This window comes from Girardinichthys multiradiatus, chromosome 22 (genome assembly GCF_021462225.1).
Source record: "Girardinichthys multiradiatus isolate DD_20200921_A chromosome 22, DD_fGirMul_XY1, whole genome shotgun sequence".
Taxonomy (NCBI): Eukaryota; Metazoa; Chordata; class Actinopteri; order Cyprinodontiformes; family Goodeidae; genus Girardinichthys; species Girardinichthys multiradiatus.
Genome location: NC_061814.1, coordinates 27295899 through 27310267, shown reverse-complemented (window position 1 = coordinate 27310267; position 14369 = coordinate 27295899). Strand labels below are relative to the sequence as shown.

The window sequence follows — 14369 nt, the reverse complement described above, 5'->3', positions numbered from 1 at the left end:
CTGCGTGCTCTCCCAGTGACAAATTGTTTCATTTTTATTGATTTTGATGCTCATTCTTAGATATTTTCAGACATTTTTGAAGTGCAAAATGTACAAATTAGTAAATAATTGTGAAAGATAACAATCTGGATTTTAGCAATGTGATCATATCAATGCCAAAGCATAAAAACACATTTATTTGGCTATTTTCTACTTTTGCACCAAGTATGAATACATTATGCATGTGTTTCACTTTACAATAAAGGAGCATTATTTCAGTGTGGAGCAGCAGTTCATTCAGTGATCATAGGTGCAGTGTCTGAGGTGGTGTCTGGTTCGGGCTCATTCATCTCCTCCATCTCCCTTTCCACAGGCTCCTCCCCCCCTCTGAACCAGATCCTCTCTTTCCACCACCTCCTCCTCCTGCTTTCTGCGTGTGCAGGTGCTATTGTTTGCTCATGCTCCAGCATGGCCTGGAGACTCTCTCCCCTCTCCTGTGGATCAAGGCAGTGAGCTGGGTCTGCAAGGGCCATTTCCTCTCCCTGTCTTCCTGTCACTGCTTGGAAGAATGAGGATGTGCCGTTGTCTGTTTTGCAGACAATTGTTTGGCCTTGGTCACTGTTGTGCTCTAGTGGACTCTTGGGAGACTTGGTCTTTGCTTTCTTGCTTAGTATGAAGTTGAAAAAGGCAGTCACCAGAAGCATTGATCCTGCAGTCAGAAAGTACATGCCTTTTATTTATGGGTTTCGTTCTAAACAGAATATATGGTGCCTTACAAAAGTATTCATACCCCTGATACTTTTTCACATATATAAAGTATAAAGAACTGCATGATTTTAAAGTAAAATTATTTAAAAATAACAATCTGAAAACTGTGGCTTGCATGCTCTGAGAGGCTGGGCAAGAAAAGCATTATTCACAATAGCAACTTAACAATTAATGTGAAGTAAGCTCTGTTGTTCAAGTAACTTAATCCTAGCACAGTTTTTAACAAACTGAGTTTGATGTTTGGCTTTTAAACCTATCAACTTTCTTTCCCAAAAATAACATGACCAAGATGGCTACAATAACTCTGGAGGAGCTACAGGGATCCCAAACATAGGTCACAGAATCTGTCAAGAATTACTAATTTAATCCAAATCTTGGCTTTTCTTAGGAGGGGCAAGATGAAAGCCATTGTTTTAAGAGCACCGTTAGAAATCTCTTATTAGCTAATCATGTACAAGACATAGCAAACACATGGAAGAAATACTTCGATCGGATGAGACCAAAATTCTACTTTTTGGTCTGTATACAAAATGCTTTGTTTGGCAGAAAACTAAGTCTTGTGCCTGCATTGGGTTGTGCTTGGCCTGGAGCAGTTGGCCTGCACGGCCCGGTTACCTGGCTGGTGCATGTTTCCCTCTCACAAACTGACGGGCTGGGGCTGCTGATACTGGCCGGTTGGTTGGGCGGGCTTGGCGGTGTGCTGCTCTGCTGGCTGTCGTGTCCGGGGGGGATCGAGAAAGCGGGCCAGAGGGTGGCCTGGAGGGGCTGCAGCGTGGGGTCTTGGATGTGGGGTCACCTGCATTTGGATAGGCTGAGCAGAAATGGTAGAGCTGAGCTGGATAGTGTTTCTCCCTGGGCTATCATTGCAGTGGCAGTGATGTGGTGTGTTTGTGTGGTTGCGGGGGGCGTGGTGGGGGACGCCGGCCCCGGGTGCTTGCCGCCGGCTGGGGATCTATTGCCGGGTGAGTTTGTCCCATCTTGGTGTGGGGTCAGGGGTTCCATTGTGGGCGCGATGCTTGGTGGTGTCTGCCCTGTTGCACCTGTGGGCGGGGGCTGGGGTAGCGTTGTGCGGGGCCCTTCCCTTGCCATTGTGATACACCATGTGGTGGGGGCAGGATGTGGTGGGGATGCTTGGAGTGGGGCTGTGTGTGTGTGTGGCTTTGTCGGCCTTTCAGGGATGGAGCTCACCTGTGGGGGTGTGCCCCTGTGCTGTAGGGAGGGGATTCATGGCATTTGGGTTCAGGGGCATGTGTTCAATATCTGTATCCTGGTTGGGGGTGGCCCTATGAGGAAACTCATGTTGGGGTTGGGGTTCATTGGGGGTGGGCGGCTCATGGGGTAGGATCGGAATTCCTTTTGGGGTTGGTACTGTTTCATCCTGTGGCGGACTAGTTTAGACCATGTAGACCCCTCTTTTGAACATGGCCCCCTCTCCGGATGAGGAGGGGCCATGTTGGGGACTGGGGTCGGGGCAGGGGTCGAGGGGTCGGGGTCCATGGCTGGATCTGCTTGGGCGTAGACGGTTGCCGGTAGGGCCTGTGGGCTCGTTGCTGCAGCTTCCTGGGGCTTCTGCACTGTGGCTGCTGGGTGGTTCCCCTGGGACTCTCCCCTTCTCTTCTCTGGGGGGTTGCAGTAGTCCCGGCGATGGTTTTCCTGGAGTTCCTCTGCTCTGGGGGACCTTTAGATGTCTACGGCTCGGATCTCCTCCGTATCTGTTCCGGGTCCAGGGGGGCAGGTCTGTGGCTCCTCACACTTGCTATTGCATATTTTTATGGAGAAACCTTGTATACACAAGCGCGCTCACACTCAGACCCACAGGTGTTTAGATTCAGGTGTTAACAGATACACAAAGTTTCTATATTGAGCCGCATTTACCACTAAATACATCTTGCATTGATAAGTACTGTGCACTTTTTGGTAAAAAAAAGCTGTTAATATGAATATTTCTGCAGGTGTAGAAGCAAGCAGGGTGTTATCTTGTATTCTCTTCATCCTTCTTTCTCTCCTCAATTCTTTTCTCCTTCTCTCCCCTTTTCCTGTTTGTCCCACCTCTCTACATCCAATCTTATTGAGCTTGAAGGATTTGCAAAGGCTAAACATTACTGTATCTTGACCTGAATGAAATGCATATTTAAAAATCAGCAGCAATAATTGCAACAAAAGGCAGTTCTACAAAATACCAACTCATCGGGGCTGAATACAAATGAATGCAAGACCTTTCATTTGTTTCTTTTCTCATTATATTTCATAACATTGTTACTTTCTTAAAATCTCAAGAGAAAACACCAAGGTTTGTGGTTGTAATATAATGTGAGAAAGCTCAAAGAGTGAATATTTTGCAAGGCAAGGTAGTTTTCATTGTAAAAATGAATGAAAACAGTATATTTAAAAATATGTAATCAGTTTAAGGTATTACATACTCTGTTGTTTAAATACAAAAAATTCAGGTTTAAGTTTATAAGTACTTTTTGCCATTGTTATTTTTACCTGGGATGATCGCATGCCAAACCAACACAGGGTGCAAGAAGCAGACCACTGACATGATAGTGTAATAGAGGAACTTATGAAAGCCTCCAATGCGAGCCATCTTCCCCCACAAGCCAAACACCTGCCAGTTTGGAGGACAGCTAAAGATAAAGGGGAAAGCATAAGAAAAGCAGCTAAGTGCAGTCTTAAAATTCTGAGATATTTAGAAAATGTAAAGAAAAACAGAGCGCAGAGTGCTCCTGATTGCAAACTTTAGCCTCTCATGGATATTCAAGTCAGATAAGGAACTAAAATGTATGTTACTGGGACAGTTTGGATGTTTTTAGCTGGGATTGTGTGAAGTAGTATTAATAGACAGTAGCAATGTCTGCTTGGAGAATCAGGGTGAAGTTCTAACGGCTACTTAGGTCAGATCCTAAGAGCTAATTTTCTTGATGCAAAAGAAAATAAACTGAAAATGCTATGTTTAATTAGCAGGCGTTTTAACAACTTTCCACTTTTGTTTTTGCAGTTGTTAACGTTCCCATATTTGCTTTTTGAAGCCACATCCAGGTAGCTATGAGTAATTTGCTGTTGCACAAGAGCAGCTGACACATTTCAACCCTAATCAGCCTTGTCTTTTAAATCAGGTGGTCTAAATCCACAGTAAAATCTATCCTGGTTAAACTGACATGTTAAAGTGACAATCGTTTTGACAAATGAATATCTGTAGGAGCCAGATCGTACAGAACAACTGTTTGTGGTGAGCGGAGCAGAAAAGTATTAGAATATTTTATTGGAGGCAAAAATGATAAAACTCTTAAGAAAAAGAGAACAAAATAAAAGCACATAATACTGTGGTCACTTGAACTGCCAGAAGGTTTTAATCAGAGTTGTGTTACATGGCAGAATTTGTCTCCTGAAAAAGCTCTGCTCTGAACAGCTGTGAGCTTTATGTGGCATTCGATGTTTCCTTAATGGTCAAAATGTCAAAGTTCAAAGTTGTACAAACAAATAAACCACCCCTGATGTTGGTAACCAACTTGGAAAGTCAGAGGTCCCAAAGTAACTCTGAGTTCAAATTCAATATGGCTGCCTTGCATGTAAAACAAGGTGACTGGCATGAGCTGTTTATTTGCATTTCTGATGGTTTTTATCTCACTAAATCAGAGGCAATCATAGTACAGTCCAGGGAACATGCTCCTTTAGTGTTTCAGTTCACATATTGGATAGAAATACATTGTTATTGCCTTGCACTCTTAACATTAGACAGCTTGGTCATTCATCACAACTGTTAGCATATTCCCGTGAATTTTCAAATTTGCTACTAGACCACGCTTAAGTAAGCTGCATTACCTTCCGAAGATCCAAGCCCCTTCTTACAAGACAAATAAAAATGAACATTACTCCAACATTTAATTTATCCCTTATTCTCCAAAATGAAACCGCCCTGGCTGCTGTAGCCTGCAAGTAATACACTATTTGCTAATACTGTTTTACTGAATCCAAAATTATTCATACTTTGAAGAAACTGCCCAAGCAGATTTTTTGCCTGCAGGGATGTTACATAACAAATGAGTTACACTAGATTTTCTTTAACAAACAAAATGCTTACAGTAATTCCTTGCCTGCATCAGAACTTTTCATTGAGGGCCTTGATCCAAACAAACATTTTGTGGAAGGTTGTGTACTCACGGTAAACACATGGACAGTAGAGCATCCAGGAAGTATGACAACTCAAACATCATGATGCCAACAGATGATGTTCTGCAGGGAGGGAGGAGATATTTGTTAGATAAAAAACAGACACACGCATTTTTGGAACCCTTCATGAATAACACTTTTACATTATTGCATGCATGTTTGGATGTGGAAGAACAAAATAAACAGTGTTGGTCTTTGGAGAGATATTTCTTTCCAGCCCTGTGGGAGTTTGCCTTTGACACAGAGTGATATTAAAAGGAGTAGGAGGACTGTTCCCATTTCTGCACTCTACGCCTCCCATTATACTTTTGACCCCTTCCCAAATCATTTAGAAGACTGCATTTGTGGTTATCATTAAAGCTGCAGTAACCTTTTTTTAAAACCTCACAGACCATTTTTACTCTTTGGTGTGCTACATGTTGCACAGAAGTAGGTCAGAATTAGGCTTTGTAGATGTTGCAAAGCATGAAGTAGTTTAAAAATGTAAGAACTTACATCAAGTAGATGCCAAGGCTGTTGAACTCTCCCTGTTGGACTGTCTCCACTCCCACAGCACATAACACTGCAAAACAGAAGGATAATTTTGCTGCTTAGTGTTGGAGTAATTAGCAGACTCTGTCCACCAGATGTCAGAGTTAGATCATTATTCGCTGGAAGCTGTGGTGGATTTGGATAAACTCCTGAAACTAAGATAAATATGTCTAATATTTCCACTGTGGTACAAGCTGATGCAGTTCTCTGTTTTTGGGCTTTTATTACACATCTTTCTTTGCTTTTCTGTATTTCTTGAGGCTCTTATATTTTTCTTTTTAATTTTGTGAATGTATCGGTAGCACAACTGAAAAACTAACCTAAGCTTTGCCTGAAAGCATGTTTTTAATTTTAACTGCCTAAAGCAGAGCCAGCTTGAGGTCACCCATTAAGATAAGTCCAAGTAATTTTTGCAATTAATACAATTTATTCTCTCATTGTCACAAAACTTTGATAATAGTTTACTCATGCTTGGAATTACCATTTAATATTGGTGTCAACAAATGTCTTCACTTAAGTCTGTGACAGGCCCAGAGTCAGCAAGCCAGTTTGCACAATTTGGTTGAAAATAATACAGCACCATGCCAAATGTTTGCGCATTCAATGAGACTTTAGCTCTCATAACAACATCCAGATGTTTAAGATTCTAACCAGCTTGTACACCCTCATGATTAGAAAAAGCCTCATATACTTCTAATGTTTGTAAGCATAATGATTAATAAAATCTTGATTTGTAAAAATTTAGAGATGTTGGCTCCTCAACAATTAGAACAATCCATGTGTTCATTCCAAAGCCATATTAACTGGAATAACAGAATTCAAACTGGGTGTTTGAAAGAAAGATAAATAAGGAAGAATGTTGTTTTTGAATTGCTAAGGAGGTGAAAATTCATAATTTACCCACAAAAGACCTTCAGAAAGATTTGCATTGGTAAACTGCTGTATGATGAATTTGTTTGGAGGAGAAAAAGTAAACATTCCATATAACACCAAGTATCAGAGTATTCAACATCTAACGTGGTGTCAAACACCAAGGCAAGGAGATTAGTTTTAAGAAGATGTTTAAAAATAGACAGTGATGTAGTCTGTCTAATGTGCCGTAAGTCATTCCACATTTTAGGAGCTGCCACAGCGAAAGGGCAATCCCACCTAAGCTTACGTTTTGTTTTGGGCCCACTAAGGAGCAGCTGATCAGGTGGCCTGAGAGAGCGGAGGTTGCATGATTGTGCAAAGGTTCAGAGAGGTAAGAAGGAGCAAGGCCAAGGAGAGCCTTAAAAACAAAAAAAATAATATTTAAATGAATGTATAGGAAGCCAGTGGAGTGAGACTAAAACAGGAGAAATGTGCTCATATTTGCATGTGCCAGATAAGAGAGATGCCGCAGCATTTTGTATTCTCTAAAGTTGGTTCAATAAGGGAACCACTAACCCAAACATGAAGTGCATTACAGTAATTCAACTGAGTAGTAATAAAGGCATGGATATCTGCCTAAAAATGTTTTCTAGAAACAATGGGCTTTATTTTGGCCAACTGGCTTAAATGATTAAAACTTGATTTCTTATCTGCCCTAATCTGGCTGTCAAATGCAAGATCAGCATCCACTTTAACTCCAAGGTTTGTAATGGCAGACTTCTTATATTGGGCGGATTAACTCAATAAGAGGAGTCTCAGCTGTGTCACCAAAAACCATGACTTCAGTTTTACTCTGATTGAACTCTCAAAAAGTTAAGAGCTATCCATCCAGGCCTTTAAATCTTCAAGACATTTCAGCAGCAAGCTAGCACAGATTTCGTTTTTCTTTTTAAGCGGGGAAAAAATCTGACTATCATCATTAACTACAAAAAGGACTCCAAGTAAAAAAAAAACCTACATAACCACTAAAATAATGCAATGATGTATCAGTTCAGTGTGAATATGTTTGCTTATGAACCAAGGTTTGTCCAACAGTCAGTTCACAATGCAATTCAGATGGGTAAATAAAATATTATTTCAATAAAATAATGTATTTCAAACATATATTTTAAAAGTATTAAATGCCTAATTAGAAATTAATAACCTTTTGGACAGTTGATTCTTAATGTTGTTAACTAGCATCACAGTGGATAATTTTAAAATGGAGGGATGGATTACTACGACATGGTGGCGAGGAACATTCTGTGGCCTCTCACAAGATGGTGATGGATGCATATAAATTTGGTCACCCTGACAGCAGGCGTAATGATGTTATTGTTCAGTTATCAAAGGGAAAATACCTTTTTTAGCAACTCCTTTTAATATAAATATTAATGTGCATTTGAGCTAGTGGAGAGACGATTTGGTAAGTCTTTAAGCACTATTCAAAAAAATTTTAGCAGGTTAGATTAAGGAGATGGAGGGAAAACACAGATAAAACGGAGCAAACTCATTTACCGGATCATTATTAAACCATTAAGTGAAAAAAGCTTACTTTAACCTTAGAAAACATCGCAAAACAAACAGACTAGCCTCAAGCCTTAGAAGCCTGCTAGCACTCAAGCAGTTTAGCTTTTTAGCAATTCAAACAAAGCAAAACACATTGAAATTTGCCACTATTGCCCCATGGGTTCTACTTTGACCATAACTGCAGCCATCAGGGGAGTCAACTGAAACACAACAGCTTGTGTGGGGAGTAGAGGATGAGTGGAGTGGAGCCATGCGGTGCTGGAACCATAAATGGAAAGGAGGAATAATTTGCAAGTTATAATCTATTTGGAAAACTCATTTGTGAGTTGCTTTAATATTTTTCATACAATTTGTCATGCATTTTTAGGAAAAATCTTCCACAAAGTCATGATGGCTGTTTTTTCTTAAAAAAAATAAAAATAGTATCCACATATCTAGCCTCACCTGCAGCAAAACACACACACACACACATACACACACACACACACACACACACACACACACACACACACACACACACACACACACAAAAACACAATGGAGATATAGTACAATTCTCTCACTGCTATTTTGGCTGATTTCATTTTCATTTTCCAATGATGCATCACAAGGAAGCAGAGCCTTTTAGGTGTTGCCTGTAAATACACTGACAGGTGTGGCTCAATTTAACTGAAATCAGAAGCTTACAAAGCCATCACCAGTGGGACTTTCCCAAATTGGTTAAAGGCATCTTAGTATATGTGAACTTTTGAATTTGAAGAAAAAAAAGAATTGTGTCATTATTCTGGCATTTTGCAAAAATAAATACTGTTGGTAATTCTAACTAACCTAAAACAGACAAAGTTTAGTCTAATTTAATCTCAGACAAAGGTTTATGTATCTTTGAATGCAGTGCATGTAAATATCTTGCTTTAACTGAATATATCAGTATGGAAGATGAAAACAGGATTGCATTAAAGTTACAAAACTAGAAAAAGCCCAAAGAATAGGTGAGAAATTCCTACGTGGCTTAAAGGAGTATTTACAAGCTGTGATACTTGCCGAAAGGGTTGCTACCAAGTACTGACCATGCACAATGGTGCCTAAGATTTTGTATTAGACCTAACCGGTATTACTAATTAGAAAATAAAAAATAGGCTCTTAAAATATCCAAGAAATACTGCATTCTAGTTTTTTGCCTTTTAAAAATCGCATCATCTTTTAGTTTGTTAGTTTAGTAGCTGCTTAAAGACATTTTTTTAAATGTAACTGGGGAATTTCCTTTTTGCTTCTTCACTTACTCTAAATGGATTTCCCCTGCATTTGATTACTGACAAAAGAAATCTTCGAAATGACTGAGAAACCCCCTTTGCAATAACCTGTAGTTTCCCTATGAGATAAGCTTGGTAATGCAGTGATCGTCGTTCAACACATGGAAGCAATTTCTCTCACTGGCGTACTCCAGAACCCAGAGATTCAATCTTTGCTGGAGGGAAGTTGTGGGAATGTGACTTGAACGTGTTTTGGTAGTTTGGAGAGTGAGAATGGAATTATAGCTGCATATACCTCAGCTGGATATTAATATGCATGCGTTCCCTGCAATAATGTCGGTGGCGAACACACACAGAGGCCAACGGGGTGACCCAGACGTGCAGACGCGTGAACAGGCAGCCGCTCAGACAGAGGCATATGCACACATACCATAAAGATACATAAATATACACATAAAAAACAATGCACACAACCCTGTTGTAAGCCTCAATGCACAACAGCTCGTTCAGTTGAGCCCAATAACCCAGCTGGATATGAGACTTAGAGCTGGTATGATGTGAGGCGCATGTCTCCAAGTTAATGTTCAGTGTCTGCAGCTGCCTGAATTTAAGAATAGGGGTCCCATATTTTTGAGCAGGCAGGAACCTGAGAGCTGTTCCTTCCATGTAGATTTAATGTACTGTGGGTAATCTGTGTCTGAGGAAACCACAGGTGGAGGAACAATGATAGCTTACCATCAAATATGCTTTTATGTGTGTGCCATAGATCAGCAAAGAGATGGTTTGGGTTTTTTTGAGGTCAGTAATACAGTTGACCTTTGTGGAAATCTAATCTTTTACTTTAGTACAGTGTGTTGCAAAGTTAGGCTTAACATGTTGAACTTTTCACATGTAATACATTTTATGTGATAAAATTCCTATAGAACATAAAGTTACGCACAATTGTGAAGCAGAACGAAGATGACACGGTCAGAGGTGGGTAGTTGCCAAAACCTTTTACCTAAGTAAGAGTAAAAAAGTAGCTCTCCAAAAAATTGTATATATATATACACTCACCGCCCACATTATTAGGTACACCTGTACAACTGCTCGTTAACGCAAATTTCTAATCAGCCAATCACATGGCAGCAACTCAATGCATTTAGGCATGTAGACATGGTCAAGATGATCTGCTGCAGTTCAAACCGAGCATCAGAATGGGGAAGAAAGGTGATTTAAGTGACTTTGAACGTGGCCTAGTTGTTGGTGCCAGACGGCCTGGTCTGAGCATGTCAGAAACTGCTGATCTACTGAATTTTCACGCGCTACCATCTCTAGGGTTTACAGAGAATGGTCAGAAAAAGAGAGAATATCCAGTGAGTGGCAGTTCTGTGGGCGCAAATGCCTTGTTGATGCCAGAGGTCAGAGGAGAATGGCCAGACTGGATCGAGTTGATAGAAAGGCAACAGTAACTCAAATAACCACTCGTTACAACCAAGGCATGCAGAAGAGCATTTCTGAACGCACAACATGTAGAACCTTGAGGTGGATGTGCTACAGCAGCAGAAGACCGCACCAGGTGCCACTCCTGTCAGCTAAGAACAGGAGACTGAGGCTATAATTCGCACAGGCTCACCAAAATTGGACAATAGAAGATTGAAAAAACGTTGCCTGGTCTGATGAGTCTAGATTTCTACTGCGACATTCAGATGGTAGGGTTTGAATTTGACGTCAACAACATGAAAGCATGGATCCATCCTGCCTTGTATCAACGGTTCAGGCTGGTGGTGTAATGGTGTGGGGGATATTTTCTTAACACGCTGTGAGCCCCTTAGTACCAAATGAGCATCATGTCAACGCCACAGCCTACCTGAGTATTGTTGCTGACCATGTCCATCCCTTTATGACCACAGTGTACCCATCTTCTGATGGTTACTTCCAGTAGGATAACGCGCCATGTCATAAAGCACAAATCATCTCAGACTGGTTTCTTGAACAAGACAATGAGTTCACTGTACTCAAATGGCCTCCAGTCACCAGATCTCAATCCAATAGAGCACCTTTGGGATGTGGTGGAACTGGAGATTCGCATCATGGATGTACAGCCGACAAATCTGCAGCATCTGTGTGATGCTATCATATCAATACGGACCAAACTCTCTGAGGAATGTTTCCAGTACCTTGCTGAATCTATGCCACAAAGGATTAAGGCAGTTCTGAAGGCAAAAGGGGTCCACCTTGGTATTAGCAAGGTGTACCTAATAAAGTTGCCGGTGAGTGTACATATATGTACATACAACTCCTTCCAAACTGACTGAGCTTAAGCTATTTTGCCCAAAACAATTTTCAGCTCAATAGCTCACGTTGGAAGTAGCCTCTGAGAACAGCTGTTTTCAGGTCACACAATAGATGCTCAATTGGATTTATGTCTGGACTTTCACTGGGCCATTCTAACATTGAATGTTTTGCAGCCACAAATAGGGTTTCTTCCAGGATTGTCCTGTATTTCTTCCAATTCAGCCTGACCTGCTTAAGAAAATCATCCTCACAGCATGTTGGTTCCACCACCATCATGTGACACCATAGGGAAGATGTGCTCAGAAGAGAAATGCAGTACTGGTTTTCCTCCACAGATACGGTTTTGCATGTAAATAGGAAGGCTTCATCTTAACAAAGCATCTTCAGCTACATACTTGCTAAATCTGCTGGCTTGTGGCAAACTTTAACTGGACTTTTGATTGATTATTGACTTTGTTCTTGCCAGATAGTTACTGTGGACCTCTTGGCCCTTCTCTCTGAAGTTGAGATGAGCAACCATGTTTAGAGCAGGTGTGCAATTGTGCCATACTCTTTCCATTTTTAGATTATGGATTACACGCTGCTCTGTGTGACGTTTAAAGATTGGGATAATTCTTTATAACCTAACTCTGTGTTAAACTTCCCCACAACTTTATCCCAGACCTGTGTTCTATTTCATAAAGCTGTTTGATCAATCATGCTCTCTAACAAACATCTAAGATCTTAACATAACAGCCTGATTTATACTGAGATTAAATGAGACACAGGTGGACTGTATTTGCTAATTGTGTGAACTATGGAAGCAGTTGGTTGTAGGGGCTGAATACAAATGCAGACCCCAGTTTTTAGATTTTTTCCGAACGTTTTTTAAAACCATCCAAACTTTTCTTGTTATGATTTGGGGTTGTTTGGTTTCTGGTTTTTCTTATATGTTTCTCACAGTTTTTGAATCATGCTTCTGTTTATTATTTTCCTGGTCATGCTTTAGTTTTTGTCTTCTAGTTCATGTTTTGTCAAGTTTGATTTTTGGATCTGGTTATGCTTTAGTTTCATGTTTTTCTAGTTTCTATTAGCTTGTATTCAAGAGTCTCTATTTTGCTCCAGTCACGTTTTGTTCTCTCCTGTCTGTTAATCAACTTTATTCGGTTCACCTGCACTAAGCAAATCTGTCTCCTCGCTTCAACTGGTTCACGCTCCATATATACACCTCCATTCTGTTTATTCCGCACGGAAACGTTTTCTGGATCATGGTCATGTCTTGTTGTCTCTATTATGCTCATGTCTTGTTTTTTGGATCATGCCTTGCCTGCTTATCTTGCCTGCCTGTTTATTGTTTTGGTCCCTGCCTTACCTTGTGAGTGAGTTTTTGTTTTTTGTTCATTAAACCTTTTCACTTACCGTCATGCTGCCTACTTGTCTGTATTCCGGGGTCCTACGATGCACAAGTCCTAACATTTCTTTCCACTTAACAATTAGAAACTACTTTTTGTTAGTCTTTCACATACAATACCAGTAAAATATATAAAAGTTTGTGGTTGTAGCAAAGGAAAATGTAAAAAACTAAGGTTATGAAAACTTTTGTAAAGTCCATAAGATCCACTTTGTGAAAGAGCATCATAGCAGCAGTTAGAACAGGTTGATCTCAACAAAGCACTGCTGTACTGCATGTTTTGAATTTTTAGTAGCCTTTTCTTCGTAAAGACATCTCTTAAATTTTAACTAACTACCTCTTTAGACATTTCTTTTTTGTTACGCTTTTCAATGAGGCCCAGAAGTCTTACCTGCTGCTGTAGAAACACCAAGGATCCTGCAAGTGCATTCCACTACAATCCACCATATGCTCCCTGAGTTCCCCATATTATTTTCCTGTTTTATTCAGCCTCTAGTGGTGTTCACAGTATTTCTAAAGAAGCATTCTACATGGAGAGTTGACTGATAGTTGGGTGAATAGTAACAACGAAAGTCGTGCAATCCATCAGTGCCTTGATGCAGAGCCCTTTAGAAGAGGACACGTTCACCTCAAGAAAATGTGTGGCTCAGTGCTCCTGTTGCTCCAGTAACTGCTAATCACTCACACACAAGCACACACACCACAAGTTTTACTCAGGCTGCCCCAAGGTGAAATTGTTCAGCTCAGGGTCATTTGATCAGCCATTCACATTTGGCATTTAGGCTGGTTACAAATTACCTCAGAAGAATTAATATTAAACTGCCTTATATGCACATATACAGTATTACGAATAACATAAGTAAAGCTTTGAATAATCAAAGGAATAAATGACCAAAACCCCTCGATCCCCTTTCTTGTTGTTTCAAAACCTTTTCCACCCCGTACAATCAGCCCATCTTAAGCACATCCATCAGTGCCTGCAAGTTCACTGATTGCAGCTCAGTTTCAGTAAGAGTGTGCCCTGACGGTATGCAAACTTAACTTGCGTCAGCACACAAAAAGCTATTTCTACAGTTTTGCAGATCTTGTAAACAAAATCCACTTTAATGCACCGTGCACATTAGGAGAAGTGCAGTGGATGAAGAATAAAACAGCACAGAGACAAACAGACTGCCTCTGACATATTTATGCATGAATGTAAGAACAAAAAACTGGCAGGCGTAAGGCTTGACTGAGGTGTGAGCTTGTTCAGACACAGCTGACGTCTACAAAAAACAAGAAAACACAGTCACAAAGTTCACAAACGCATACACACACGGACTCCTGGAACAGGCCAAAGTAATCTATTTAAATCTTTCCAAATCTCCAACAAAGACACTTTTGTGTTTTTGTACCAGTTCTGCTTGTTTCTAGCTTAGGATTCAGGTTATTTGTGGTTTTCCACTGAGAGTAGGTGTGTGGCCAAAACTGCAAACAGAAATATGAAATGTAAATATAATACAGTATGTCATACTAAATACTATACCTCTGCCTGTCAGCTGTTCCTTTAAGGTCCTTATAAAATTTCTTCACAGTTATTGATA

At 40.4% G+C, this 14369-nt stretch overlaps 1 protein-coding gene across 1 annotated transcript; it reads right to left on the bottom strand.

The window, feature by feature from the left end:
- On the bottom strand, positions 1-13433 carry tmem72 (transmembrane protein 72). Its single transcript, XM_047352150.1, has 5 exons — positions 13178-13433; positions 5413-5479; positions 4909-4980; positions 3235-3374; positions 1-688 (listed from the first exon to the last, which is right to left on the bottom strand). Exons 1-5 carry the CDS (start codon positions 13251-13253, stop codon positions 273-275), a joined length of 771 nt encoding a protein of 256 aa, XP_047208106.1. The 5' UTR covers positions 13254-13433; the 3' UTR covers positions 1-272.
- Between the last annotated feature and the right edge of the window lie 936 nt (positions 13434-14369).